At 39.2% G+C, this 15,301-nt stretch overlaps 1 protein-coding gene across 7 annotated transcripts in view; it reads right to left on the bottom strand.

Moving 5' to 3' along the window:
• The window catches only part of LOC103387600 (phosphofurin acidic cluster sorting protein 2-like), a 42,510-nt gene extending 27,706 nt beyond the window's left edge, over positions 1-14,804 (bottom strand). The window contains exon 1 of one of the 7 annotated variants that reach the window (XM_025061063.1): positions 14,212-14,804. In XM_025061063.1, coding sequence (XP_024916831.1) covers positions 14,212-14,666 — 455 coding nt within the window. In that variant the 5' untranslated portion in view covers positions 14,667-14,804. The remainder of the gene's footprint in view (positions 1-14,211) is intronic. The other 6 variants (XM_025061064.1, XM_017037094.2, XM_025061065.1 and 3 more) reach the window with 6 other exon arrangements.
• Positions 14,805-15,301: the final 497 nt, after the last annotated feature.

Here is a 15,301-nt window from a genome sequence, read left to right as displayed (position 1 = left end):
GTCTTGGCCATGTGTGAACAAATATAAATTATGATGACTTTATATATCCAGATGGTGTCCTATTATTCAAATGTGTGTTCACAAGTTGGGCCGTAAGTGATGTAAGGACGACACTGAAGCTTGCACTGATTAAATTAACCCTATAGAAGGAAAGAAAAAAAGTCAGCCAAGAGTCAAAGGAGATTCCAGGGTAGGTTCATCCAGGCATCTAGCAGGAATTTTCTTTAACAACCATAATAAAACAAGAGGAACTCGGTATTCCCCTGCAGTCTTGTTTGATCCAAAAATGAATTCAAGTGTAAATTGCCAACACACTTGGCTGCACATTTCCTAAGTTACCCTGTGCCAGAAAATATGACTGCAAATGTGTTTGAGGCTGGAGTAACTAAATGGTAAACCATGTAGGCACACAGATTCTTTATGGTGGGGGTGAGTCACCAGTCGGCTACAGCTTCCTGTCGAATGGGAGACAGACAGAAATGGTTTATTGAAGTGTTATTCCTATCACACCTAGTGTCTCTCTTTGGTCACCTTCTCTGTATTTCTCTTGACTGGGATTCACATGTAATTAAAAAGGGTGCAGGTGCTGAACGGGTCACCAAGGGAACGGGGGAGTGTTTATTATTAGACAGAGGTGTTATCTCCACTCCTGCTGTCCACTGTCTTGTGTTGTAAGCGAACCTCACAGCCATCTGCTCTGGCTCTGTACCAGTCAGTCTCTGTGCATGTAAATAGTGCCAGTTGAATTTGCCACCCAAACAGTGTCTGCAGCAACAGGCTATGTGTCACACCAAAGCACTACATCTTTGTGCTGACCAAAGGTGGCTTTTACAGTAGGTCAAAAATCATCTGGCACTGCAAATATATAGGTTATGTTATTATTTGTGGAGCTGCATCATTCTATTCACGCTCCAAAGAACTGAACGCAGCAGTGTTATCAATGCACGGAGCACACTGCGTGGGTGGAGAATCTTTTCAAGACATCAGTTCAATATTTCTGTCAACAGGCAGTGGAAAGCTAAGATAAGTGAAACACATTCTGCCTGTTTGTCTGGTGATAGGAAGAAGTTGGGGGTGGGGGGGGGGTCTCTTTACAGTTTTTACTGCCTGTGCTGGTTAGGCCCAAGTTATTGCCTGCCTTGCTGTACTGATTAGGTCATCATTGTTATAGACACACTGTAGACTTTATTGATGTTTGCGTGCAGTGGTTGCATAGTATAGTGCTGAGCATGCCTGCCTCAAAGCAAGGAAGCAGATAGTCTTGAGTTCGATTCCCAAGGGAACCACATACTAGGTGCCTCCAAGGGGCAGCCCGTTGTAGCAGATATGTTGTAAACACACAAGATTCCCAAATGTGGGAGCAATAATGTTCAAATTATTATTATTTATTATTATCATCATTATGCATGTCTGACCAGTGGTTTTGGACTCTCCTGCTGGCTGTCAAATGTGTCAATATGGAAAGCAAAATCAACCATTACTCTCTAAAAAGATGAAGAAACAACAGTTGGAAAATTGTTTAAGTTCAAGCTGTAGCAGCAGCGAAATAAAATTTGTTTTACTGCTGACCAAACTGTCACTGGGAGATGGTTGCCATGAGCTCGGCCTAAATAAAGACCGCTCTCTTCCAGTGTTGAGGTAAACAAAGAGCCTGGGCACAGTTTGAGGAATGTGTTAATAAAGCAACTGACAGAAACTCAGTAGAAAGCAAGACATTTAATTCACCAGCCAACAGCACTCTATGAAATGCCAAACAAAATGGAACAAACAGTGTTACAATAGCTTTAGCATTAGCTTGTAGACAACACTGATTTTCTTCCCTAAAGGTTAGGTATGCCAGCATTTATCTATTAACTATATAACTTTGTTTCTAATATAATGTAGTTTTTGTTGCGTCTTTGAAGGAGGTGGGTCCAGATCAGTGGTAAGTGTAGCAGCTCTTCATGTTTATTTGATGACCTTCTCAGTTAGATGGGCCAGTTGCAACACGCATGTCTTATATCTGGTATCTAGTGTCCTAAGTTGCTAACTTCCCAAACTAAAAACAGTGTAATACAGTTTACAGTTCTTGTGGAAAAAGTTTAGCACACAGAGTACCAGCACTACAGGCACACATAAACAAATACAAACAGAGCATGGACCAGAACTTTGCCCACTCCTGGAATGGACGGATGGGCAGCTGCTTGATTTCATGTTTATAAAGAGCTAGTAAAGATTTGAAAAAATGAAATATAGTCTTTTTCAGGATTGTGAAACAAAGAAATTCAAAATTATATTTTGAGGCAAACAAAAATGTCCCTGTCAAGATGTGAGATACATATTCATGCATTCATGCATGTTTCACTGGTTAAAAAACCCAGACTTAAACAGTGTTAATATCACTAGAAGATCCTCTGGATCTGTCACAGAGTGATCTTTGAATTTTAATTTTGCATAGTCACAAATATATTTGATTTTTGTCATAATCCAATCAGAACTTTGCATCACTTTGAATGAATAGTTTAATTGACATTCAGTTGCATTCTAAAAGACTAAGATTATGTTCATGTAAATCATGCTAACTATGTTGTTGATATTGTGCAATATATTTTTGGGTTTTTTTCCTAGTAATTATGTGTCATACACCCCCCACTGCATGTCCATCACCAAAGTGGGACATGCTCAGGGTGGTAACTTGGCAGCTCATAGCATTAACTGACCCTAAAACACTAAACTACAATAGTTCAGGCTAACTATGTTGTTGATATTGTGTAATATATTTTTGGGTTTTTTTTCCTAGTAATTATTTGTCCATCACCAAAGTGGAACATGCTCAGGGTGGTAACTTGGCAGCTGGTGGATTCGAACCAGGAGCCTTCTGGACTCAAGTCCACTTCCTTAACCACTAAGCCACCACTGCCCAAAAACATCACGTCTCTGTGTCCTCAAGGTACCTGGACAGTGTACAACCCACAGCTTTAGTGTATACAGCATCAACACAAGCAGTGCCGCTCCATATAAGCCCATTAGTGCATCCATGTCACTTACTGTGCCATCGCTAACTGTTGACCTTTTCAGCCCCTAATGGCAAGGGAATCCATTATATTACAAGACCATTTCCTTCTTTAAGATTACACACAGACCGCTTCCTGTGACATAACACGATTACCACAAAAAGCAAAAAAAAAAAAAGTTTTTTGCAACGTTGAGTGCTTTTGCTGCATCTTTAAAATATACAGTACTAAAAAGGCCATTTCATGTTTATTTGGATTTGATACAATCTTTAAATATATATATATATTTTAAATATTACATAAATACTACATATTCCCTGCACGTCTTCATTATCACAGAGTACTACATGTATTAACCCATTTGAGAGCAAATGCATTTGAAAATGACCAATGTTTTTTGTCTGAAGCACTAGTTAAGAATTCAGGGAACACTAGCTATTGTCTGCTGTCGTTTGCATATTGTTTTTTTTTTTACTTATTTAAAAATAGCTTGGAAGCAGCAAACAAATGACTAAGATAACTATGTAACACTTTTTGGTCTGTCTCAGCATTTTGGTTCTTTCCAGCTGTGCATTAACCAAACGCAAATAAGGTATGTGTGTATTTAGGGTTATTATAATTAAATCAAACAGTTTTACTGTAATCAGACTTATCAGTTATCACAGCGGCTGACTAAAAATACAAATAATTGAAAAAATGTTTGCACCACTTATTATGCAGACAAAAATCTCAAGGTTACCACCCTCCTCCCCCTTCAATTACAAGCACAAGCTTTAAAAACAATTGTCCCTAAATTGGGCTCATACCTACAAGCCTGGATTAAGGGTCTATTGCCCTACAAAATCAGCTCAACAGCCTGCATAGCCAAGGTTTAACAACAACTAAGCTGTGACAGTAAAATGATCAGCTAAATGGAGAGAAATAAAAATGTGTGCCGTGAAGCTCCATTAGTTGAATGAAATAGTAATGGATGTCAAATGAAAAGCTCCATCCAAATGTGTTAAATGTTTTGAGACAGAAAAGGAAGTGGTCGCTATTATGTCATGAAAGTTGGTCCAGCTGTGGCTACCCTCAAATCTATGTTTTATCTTTGCTGGACAAGCAAAACAACTTATCAGGCTGTGCACTCAAACAGCAGCAGCCAAATATTTGGTTTCAGATAAGAGGCCTGTGATTGCCGGTTATAGGGCATGGTTTACTATCTTATCTCAGCGGCTGCATCTATTTTCTGCCCTGAAATAACAAAAAAGAAAAGTAAACACGACAAAGCCTCTGTTCAAGTTTAACACCTCATCACTTTAGCAAAACTAAATCATTATTGACAAAAGGTTGTGTTGCCATTGCACAACTGCGCCCGACTCTGACTCTCTCCTGCTGCAGAATGAATAACTGGATGAATAACTCGCATCACCTGCAGGGTAATGGAAGAACATCACAGGAACCAAAGAGGAGGGTTAAAAGGTGAACATTAAGGGGGACTTAAGAAAGCCCCTTTGTGACCTCACCTTCCCCTTGAGTGGAATACGGGCCCACATACGAGGAGGTCTGGGGTAGTTTCTTTTGGAGTCAGATCTCAAAGAAAACTTCTGGCACTACATCAGACTTCAGTCATTTACCGCTTTGAGTTGTGCTCTTTGGTAAAATGATACATCTGTCTGAGAACTACTTGTGTGACAGTAGATAATTTAAGCAGCAGTGCAATCAAAGGGTATTTTTAAAAATTTAAACCCCCAATTCTCAAGTCGACACCTGGGCTCTGAGCCTCTACGTCAGACTAATAAGACGTGAATGGATCTGGAGTGGTAATCCTTAACAACACAGACACTCAGTTTACAGTGGAGTACAGTGGCTCAACAAAACACAGCCTGAAGAGGTTTTCTTACATCGTAAAATGGATGCTGTTAAATATGTGACATATTCTTTGGTTTTGATGAGGAGTGCCATCACTCCATACCTTGATGAGAGGAACTTCATGCGAGAGGCTCGGCATGGGGATATGGAAGCTAACATTCCATGCTGTTCCAATTTTCTATCAAGTCAGGTTTGTTACAGAGCAGGCCCCTTGCTATCTTGACACACTCCCACCGGAGATTAATGCAGTCTAAATCTTCACCACTGATAGCAGCCGAAGTATGTGTTTCTGCCTATAGAAACAATCTATTTAACAATAGTTAAGTTTGACAAAGCTTAGCCTAAAATACAGTGCATCAAGAGGACAAATTTAACAATTTTTTGTGTAATGATTGCAAAAAGGTTTTTATACAAGTTTAGGCAGCAGGGTAGACTACAACTGAGCATGGTCAGAACTGATAGTGATGCCAAAGGAACTCCAGAAATGAATGGTGAGGCTGCCTAAACAATACTACACTTTGAAATGTTTTTCCTCCGGTCAGCACTCTCGTTGAAAGTTTGCCAGGTCCATGAACTCGGCTCACTGCACCACAATTGTCAGAGGCACAAAACAGGGGGAGTGGATGATGAGCAATGTAAGAGCTGAATGAAAAAGACACTGTCTATGTTTGGTATGTGCTGGCGGGCTTCCTGGTGGGTAAAAGGACATCAAGTAGAGCTTCAGATGTGCATTAGGCTTATATCATCTTATCCAGAAATCATCTTACTAAACATGAAGTTCTTGTACGGTCCTGTCTTTTATGTGGGAGGCTGACATAAGTTCTTTTTGTACAGCTAAGGCACATATGTTTTTTGTAATGTTTGCTAAATAAATACCACAAAAATAATATTTTAGTCCTTGGCAACCTTTGAAAATAAAATTTATTTTCCTTCCCTTCACGGGAAACAGTCATTTTTCTACTCTTAGTGGACCGACTTAATAATTATTATTTTATATTATTAATATATTTGTTTATATCTATGTTTTTGATGTTTATATGGGGGGAATTCTAACTTAATTAATAGTATATTTCTGGTTTCTATATATATATATATAGGACAGAAACAGACACAAGGACAAAAAGTAAACTCATGCCTTTGGTCCTCAAAGGGCTTTTTCCACCACTCGTGATATTATGCCTTGAGGTAAAACAATAGTACCGGTAGTTTAATATTGAGTGCAGTTGTACCAAACACCGTGGTATGAGGAATTTCCACGCTGTAAAGCCCGAACGATGACCCAACCTGGCTGCAAGAGTTATGAGTCAGCAGTCACACAGCACTTTGTTTCCACTGTTCATCTTTGTCTTTCACTTTTACATAAATGTTCTTGGATGTATGCTTCTAACAAAGTCTCTGAACTGTTAAACCTATTTAGTACTAATTACACATTCAAGCACTCACTAAATGGACATTGCCTTTTGTTTCCACTTTGCAGTGCTACAGAGTGCTTTTGTCCAGTTCTATCCACAAACTGATGAGGTCAGCGGGTCTGTGTTTGTGGTGGCAATGAAAGAGGAGCTCACATCAAAGATGGCATGTTTATAGGAAGAATTTAGGACCAGACTCCATAATCAAATCAACCAACCAAACAATGTGGAATATGGAGAAAAAAAATAAAAAATTATAAGAGAACTATTAAAATGACATATCCGGCCATGACAGACTCAAGAGAATTTTGGCAAATAAAAATAATTAACAATGAATCACCAATTACCAGACTGCATATTTTCTATTTTCTGAATGATCTTCAATGACCTAGTATACAGTATATACTACAACCAGCCAAGCCCAGCAGATACCAGTAAATCCTGTGTCACAAACCCTAACAAGGTCACGGCTGAACCTTAAAATCCTATTAAGGCGGATCGTCTGCCAGGCAAGAACATTCCACCTCTTGGAGTTTGTTGGTGGGATCAAAAGTCTTTTTAAATCAATCTCTTTTCACGTTTGTTGACCAGGAAAATGACTAGACTGTGACTGTACAAAAGACTATTAAATTCTTACAAAAAGTAAAGTAGTAACAGGCTGTTTCCTACACGATGTGAGGAAATAACTACTAGAGATTACTTTGCTTTGCACTGCAGAACAAATGTGAAGCGAGTCACTCATTCAACTGCCATATGCTGTCACGAGGCTTAGGGCGTGGGTGTCATTGTTTGCATATACTTTGCAACACATGTAATACCACATACCACAGGTGCAATTACTACAATAATATAGCAAGAAAAGGCCTGCAATATAAAAGCATTTTTTTAATCACTCAAGATCACAAACTATGCCATATTCAAATGATTTGTATTGCAGAGTATTTATGATATTCACATACATACTCTGTCATACTGGAGAAGGACCAATTGCAAACTTAAAGTAAACAATATTTTTTTGTTCCAAAATTCTCTGTGGCATCCATGTCAGTCTAGCAATATTTTTGCACAGAAAGTAGGCCCAGAGTCAACTCTGGTTCAAAACACAAAGCTTGGATGATCCGATCCAAAATAAATCCAAAGAACAATGTAAAAGTTATTTAGCGTTTTGCTGAATTGAGTTTTTAGTAATTAGTAAATAGACACTATACAGTTGAATGAAACTAGACTATTTTGTAATACTTAATGATCATTTATGTGATGACCAAATTGCATAGGACTGAGGTAAACTCTATGTCCGGGCTGTACTTTGAAAGATAAAGAGTGATCTGACAAGTTTAAGCCACGCTACAAGCCATTCATAGTTAAAAAGAAGAAATATGTTGCTATCATAACAACAATAATTCCAGTCAGCAACTTCATGTTGTCACCAAAAACTCCCCTTTTCACCCACCCACACAATCTGCTGTTTGTGGACAAAAGAGAAAAAAATCCTTAGTCAAATGTGGCACAGGTTTTCCCACTGGCTTTCTGACAATTCTTCATGTTCTCAAACGGTTTCCTCTATGCTCCTGTTCATCTCCAACACTGTGTTTTGTGTCTGCAATAATGGCCCGTGTTTTGTTGCTGCTGTCACATACAGCTCAGGAAATGCCTGAATGGGAGAGGTGGGAAATAAGTGGAGCAAGAACAAGAGGGAAAATGAGAAACACTGTACCAAATCTGCTTATTTTGACAGGATCCTCCCCGTGTCAGTGGACAGTTTCCTTGCTTTACTTGTTGGCTCAGGAAGTTGGATCTCGTCACTTGCGCAGACCCCAGTATCCACCCACACAAGAATCTGGCTGTTCTCCCATTCTGAGGTCCAGGCAGGGGGAAAGAAACCTTTCTTTCCTTTGTGGGGAATTCAGCATGAACATTCAGTGCATGGCAGCTCACTGTGAAGCACTGCGCTAGTTCAGCAAGACTTTTCAACAGGGTGAGCAATCCGGTTCTCCAATCCTGCTCACCCAACACATATACACTTCCTGCTCCAGGATGTTGGTCAACAGCATAACACAGAAGGGGCAAAGCAGAGAGGCCTGACTTCGGCTATACCAGCAGCTCCAGTTGCTAGGAATGTGAAATGTTTCCCAAGGAAATTCCTCCTCCTCTTGGAAGCCAGGGAAAGACAGCAAGAGAATTTTAACACATTTCAGACAGTGGGAGTGAGCATGAACAAGAGGGAAGTGGAGGTGCTGATTGGTCTACTGTGAACTGTGCGAACAGCATGGTGGCTCAAGAAGTGCAATGTGCTCCATGGTAAAAAACAAGCAATCTGACATGTGTCAAGTTTCAACAACAAAATGATGAACTAGGAAGACTAGGAATCTAAAGAAAGTGAAATGTCAACAATGTGTTTTTTTGTTTTGTTTTTTTTTTTGGAGAAATGGTTACAAATGTTTTTAATAATCTTTGCTGAGAATGTAAAGAAATATTGTTAATGAATATGACAATCTCTCTCTAGAGATTAAAAATAAAACTACTACTACTACCACCACTATACACTACTGGTACTGAGTATTGTAACTATAAAGCTGTCTCTTCTATCACCACTGCACATGCAGCCTGTGATGCTGGCCTTACTGGAAACATGACAGAATGACAAATTGCGCCAGCTCAAAAATCTGAAGGACACTGGGGAAGGTTGATGGAGCCTAATGATCCACCAAAGAAGAAGGCAATTAGTCAGAGTGTGTCTGAGAGCAGCATCAGACCAGATTAATAACTCTTCTTTTCTTGTTAATAAATCAGATTACTGTAGCAACCTTACATGTGAGGTGTTATCCCAGCTTTGGGATGTAGAGGGCTTTTTTTATAGGGAACTATGACTTAGGTCTACTGAGATGAGGAAGCAGGGTTTTTGGAGAATTTTAGGTAAAGAGAGCTTTTTAAGTAACAGTGTTTATGTGTGCAAATTGTAACGGCACTAATGGAACAATGGAACTAGAGCTTTGAAAGTGTGAACAGAACCTTTTTTGAAAAATTGAGTTATTATAACAATTATCATCAATTATCACATTATAATCGAAACTGAAAAGAATAAAATTATACTTCACAAACATTGCCAGAAAAAAAGGCATTAAATGCGACTTACCCTAATTCTGTAATGGCTTGTTTCTGTATTGACAAACTGACAAAATAATTAAAAAAATAATTTAATTCTGTGCAGTCCAATAACAAACCTTACGTCACGGATGGTGTCATTACTGCTCTACTGCTCGCCAAAATAATTTGATTAAATTTACTATACAGGATAGAGGCAGAGGAAATAAACAACCAAACAAGTACACTCATTCACTAATGAGATGAGACTGTGACACTCACTGGAGAATAAGGTCATCTTGGGATTTACCTGAATCAATGAGCCAAAAAGAAGGATGCTGTGTTCACCTTAGCTAACTGTCAGAGGAACACGTCACCTCTGTTCAATTTAAGAGACAGACACGTACAATAAGTCCTTCAGGTTTCAAAATGAACTAGAACAATTTGTTGCAAAAATAAAATATTATTAGCTATAATTATACATTATACAAATATTATTATATTACAGCAACACCTAGTTCTTTGTACTATTGCTACAGATATCACACTGTAACCAGAAATGCATAGGTTTAAAATGAAGTGCAACAGTCTAGCTGTTTACCCAGACATTATCTCTCTGTAACGCACATTCCATAAGCCTTGCTGTTATGTGTACCCGCAAAACAACGGGTTTTTTTTTTATCAGTCAACAATTATGCAATGCAAAATTCAGTTTGTGTGTGTGTGTGTGTGTGTGTATGTGGCAAGTTTTGATGAATGACACTGAAGGTTCTTTGGAAAAAAGATTTGGTTAAAACGTGTTGACACGAGGAAATTCAGGTCCAGGGAAGTATTGAAATGTAGCATGACCTGTGTAAACAATGCATCTTCTACTGGCATTAAAACCCATCTATAAATTATATCCTTGAAGTATCTTTGATAACAAGGCCTCTCTTCAACAAGAGAATCTAAATAATCATTTTAATGCAAAAGTACAAAATTTTCCAAAATCAAGTTATATCCCAAGGATAAAACTGACATGGGTTGACAACATCAAAACTGTAATGCTATCCAGCCTACAAACCAGAGCAAATGTGGATTGTAAATAAAATACGCTTTTGCTGTAGTGTGTTTTACATCACCACAAAAACAAAACATCAACAACAAGGAGGTACATGGCCCTGTTTCAAACCACTCCACCTAACTGGAGAGTGGACACCCACAATTGCTGAAGGCCAGCGTAGGAGAAAACAGCTGCAGACAAAAAAGATCCACCCCCTCAAAGAATGCCAAGGCAGAATCCCCAAAACAGCCTTTGGGTTGGGCTCCATTGCGAGACCTTTCACACCAGACAGGGATTAGTGACGTAGAAGAACATAAGCAGAAACAGGCTGGGCAAATTACTTTGAAAAAACACAGTGAGTGATGATAGCTTCAATCCTTTTTTTGTTTGTTTTTTTTTACAAAATTATAAAAGCACCTTGCAGGCCCAAATAAACAACAGTGGCATCAATCTTTAGCTGGTACACACAGACCATTCCATCAGAAAGACCTGTGTCCTACAGCTAATGTGCAGGAGGCCATTACTCAATACCTTATTAATAAACCATTTCATTGTCACTCTTATTCGTCTATAATACAACACCCTGTAGATTACCTACACAGAGGGAAAGCAGATAGTGTAGAGGCAGCGTTGAAGGAAATCAATGCTTTGCTTTTTAGAGTGTTGTACGCTCTAAATGCACTGACATGTCCTAAGCTCTTTTTTCTGCTGGTTTGTATTGTTTAAACCTAATGGATGGAGCAGTAAAAGCACTCCAAACCTTGTGTTGCAGCACTGCACTTTCAGCTGTTTGTAAAGCCCATCAATTGTATCTGTAACTGAAGAGAAGACCTTGAAATCGACAGGCACTTCATTACAGCTAACCCTGAATGGTTTCAGTATTTGAGAAAGTGTTTTGTAAGGTGGCAAATGTCATAAAAATGGTAACTACTACTATCCAGTAAAGAGCTAGAGTAGATGGAACTGAAATGTACATCCCAGAATCAAAACAAAAAAGGAATTGAAAACAAAAACATTGGGTTGTGGGTTAGTTTCACATGACATCACTGTTCAACCACAAACTTCATCTTCACAGTAAACCATCATTGTTCTTTTGGGAAAAGATCCACTTCATATTCTTACGCTTATACCAAAGAAGCAGCCGGCAGGCAGGCATATACACACATACACAGAGTCATGCACGTCGACTATGGAGGAAAAACCCTCCCCTTGCAAGCCCACTTTTCCACCAATGAGTTGAACAGATCTAGGTCATCACTGATTAATGTGCCCACAGATCCCAAGAGGTTTCTGGTCAGGTGGCAGCAGTGTCTGCTCACCGACTATGAATACTGATGCAGGCTTTTACAACATCTCTGCTGTGCTCGATATTAAACTGTGTCTTCAGAATAACATCGAGGTACTATGGATCAAGGCTGTGTTTAAACTACACTAATCAGATTTCCTCTCCTCAGATCTGATCTTTCCTGGCAGACTGTCAACACTGTTAATTGCGAGTGATCAAATCGGTTGCTTGTCCACATAATAATCAACCTGTCTGCGGGGGTTGCTTTGGCAACGACATACCGTATCGGTGCCTGCCTTGTGGTTTTCAAACACAGATGCATCACGCAATAAAATCATGTTGCTCTTCAAACAATGGCTCTTGTCAAATCAGAATATTGAACTGGTGCTGCACAAGTAAACACCAAATTAATTCTATTTTTTACACACATTTAATGAAGTTGAACATTATCAAACAACAGAAGGTTTAATCATGTTTGGTTTGACTATTGTAAATGTTCAATGAGTCATACAGTATGGTAAAGTAAAACACCTTCAAGGTAGGCAATTTGCAATGTGGAACATTTTTAAAGTAAACACCACTACCTAATTAACATTGTTTTTATCACTCACCTAGCTCGTGGGGTAAGCCACTTTAAAACTTGATCAGAGAAACAACTGCATTCAAAGGTACTTTAAAGGATGATGATATTTATCCACCAAGGTGTTTGTTCTCATTCCTCATCTGATTTTTAATCTGTTTCCTGTGTCTTTGGGTTTATTCACACTTTACTGACTTTAATTCGCTTGTGCAAATTTATTGAAAAATGAGGGTTCATGTGATTTTTAATAATCACAGGACTTTACATATTACATTGACAAGATCGTCTTTTCATAGGGAGCATGAAAGACGTCAGTGATGACGTTGTAACAGCAAATATTTCTGTGGTATTTCAAAACAAGGCTAACTGCTGAGTCCAACTCCTCATTGCTCCACATAGGCTCCTCTACGTTTGGCTAGTATTCCTGTAATCTTCTATTCCTGTATCTGGAATTTGTCAATTAGATAATTTGTAAAGATAATTACATGATTAATCTTCATGTCTCTATTTTGGTATGTTGCTGATCTATTTTTGTAATTTACCAGATTTCCTATGTAGGGAGTGTGAGAGCCCAGTGTCCTCGTTGGAGTGCAGTTTAAAGCATTCATAAATAAACAATAATAAGAGTTATCCCAATTTCTTTCACTTGTGCAATCGCCCACATGTTCATGTTCACCAATAAGCGTCCCTGCATTAGTTGTTTATCCAAGACTCCAGTCTTGCTCTGCCATCTGTATGGTATGGTATGGTGCTACAGTGATGTGACTGATTAAGGAACAGGATCATTTAGTTTTACAGGAGCAGGAAATGTTAGGTGATGTTTTTGTGGCTATTGCAGGAGAGCTAGAGAGACAGAAGTGTATTTGCCAGTCACTATTCACTATAAACTGAATTTTTTTTCTGATTTACACGGCAATAGATAGTTTATGAATACAGTTTATAAATACAAATCCCACAATTACACAATTATACCAACAGTACCAAAGGAGCAACAACACAAGGATTTGCCTAAACCTCAATTAACAAGTCATGAAAACCCCAGTCCAACCAGTCAGTCTGCTCAGGTGAATTGTCCTTCTAGGAACCACTTTCAAAATAATCTTCTAATCTAGACCATGAAAAAAAACTAAATTTCTGGCAGTGTGAACAAGTTATGTAGACACACAAGTGACAATCAAAACAGTTTCACCCCCATGTGATGACTGCTGCATCAGCAGTGAGTGGGTGCATGTTTGTTGTGGTGTTTGGGTCTGTATGTGACCCGTTAGCCAACGCTGGAGACATTTAACAACTTCACTGACGTGAATGTCAAATGTCCAGTCTGCTGATGAGATGAATCCCGTTAGCTCCCGCTGCCACCGACACATAACTGCTCAAAGATGACAAGGATGTATGCAATGAGACGAGTGCCATCCGTCTCACCTTATTTATAGATAGTTATGCTGATATTGTGTGGTATGCATTCCGTAAAGCAGTTCAAACACGGGTCATAAGGATCACAAGAGAATGTAATGTGAGAAAAGTTTTAAAAGATCGTGGCTTCGAAAATCAGACAAGTCGACTCAACTTTGTAAGACAGTTACAATCGAAATTGAAATTTAACAAATGTCAACGATTACACAGTTGAGATCAAAGTATTCATGCAAATATGACAATAAATCGATCAATATTTTATCACGTGGCGTATTTATTAAGAGAAATAAATAGGCCAAAATGCGACTTGTGTATAATATGACAAAACACTGGCACAAATGGCTATGTAGCTTTTTTAGCCTTAGTGCTAGTTAGCATGCTAGTTAGCCACTCTACCAGTGTTTTGGTTTAAGTGTATCTGTGTGTAGCTCTGTTAAAGCTCAACGTTGCTGTCACCGTGGCTGTTGTTTGTCCAAGGTTGTGATAATTTGATTAAACGATGTTGTGATTTGTACGCCGCGGTTTGCGTTTTTTTCACAAAACACTGTTAACGTTACCTCGGAACGCAGCTTGGGGATGATCGGTCTATCTCCCAGGTCGCAAAGAGGTTCATAGGTACAGGCATGGTGCTGGATCCCGAGCCGGAGCCCAGGACCACAGCCCCGGCCAACGCTCCGGTCGGCAGGCTGGTCGGTGCTGCTCCACCACCGCTGCTCGGGTTCAGGAAAGCGGCCCGGACGCCTCCTCTCTCTACAGCCGCCGCCATCATCACCTCCACTGCCTGGGGAGCAGATCTGGCTGAGTGTCGGACGAACGCGGGTGCCGCTGAACTCTGCGATGCCTGCTCCTGCTCCTGCTCCTCCGGACTTCCAGCTCCTCTACGCTGCCCGGAGATGCTGATAGGCGGGGCGGGGCATGTTTCTGCTGATAGAGGGCAGCACGTCCCTGCTTCTGGGGTGGGACGTCTTAGTTGATGGGTTGGTGACGGGGTTTCAAGGTAGTTGGGATCCATAACATTGCATTATTGACATTTAAAAGTCGAAGTGTGTATGGATTGTATTGTTTGTTTTTTCGTTATATAATGAGATCATTATCAGTCCTTTAATCAAACGTTTTAGTTCTTAAAAAATATTCTGTTGCACTTCAAAGGATTCAGTCTATCCCGGTCACTAGTCCTTCATTTTAATAATAATATCAGGTCAATTATATGTTTAACGTTGACGTACAACACGTGAGAGTCACGTTATATTATGCCAGATTCAGTTTACATAAAGGAAGGTGACGTTTATATAATTTTGGTGACTTTAATACACATTTACCTCAAATTAGTCATTCATTTATTTCTTCATTATGTCTCTTGTCTTACCACTGTGTTTTTACATTGTTTACCCCCCATACCTTTTGTGCTTGAATGAATTCGTTCATCATGAGAGGTCAGGGCAGCAAGAAAAAAACTGTCAGATTGTAATCACAAAAACATGTTATGACACGACTTTAAGGCATCTTTAAAAGTCAAGGTGACAAGTTTTAGCTATGAAGCTATGAAAAGAAATTATTTTATTTCCATTATAACACAATATTTTCAATTCCCCTTAGAACTTTTTCACAGGGTAATGTTGCAATTTTCTTTTGATTATAGTGGACCAT

The sequence above is a fragment of the Cynoglossus semilaevis genome, chromosome 12 (assembly GCF_000523025.1).
Source record: "Cynoglossus semilaevis isolate Cse_v1.0 chromosome 12, Cse_v1.0, whole genome shotgun sequence".
In the NCBI taxonomy this organism is placed as follows: domain Eukaryota; kingdom Metazoa; phylum Chordata; class Actinopteri; order Pleuronectiformes; family Cynoglossidae; genus Cynoglossus; species Cynoglossus semilaevis.
This window is presented reverse-complemented; position numbering and strand designations above follow the sequence as displayed.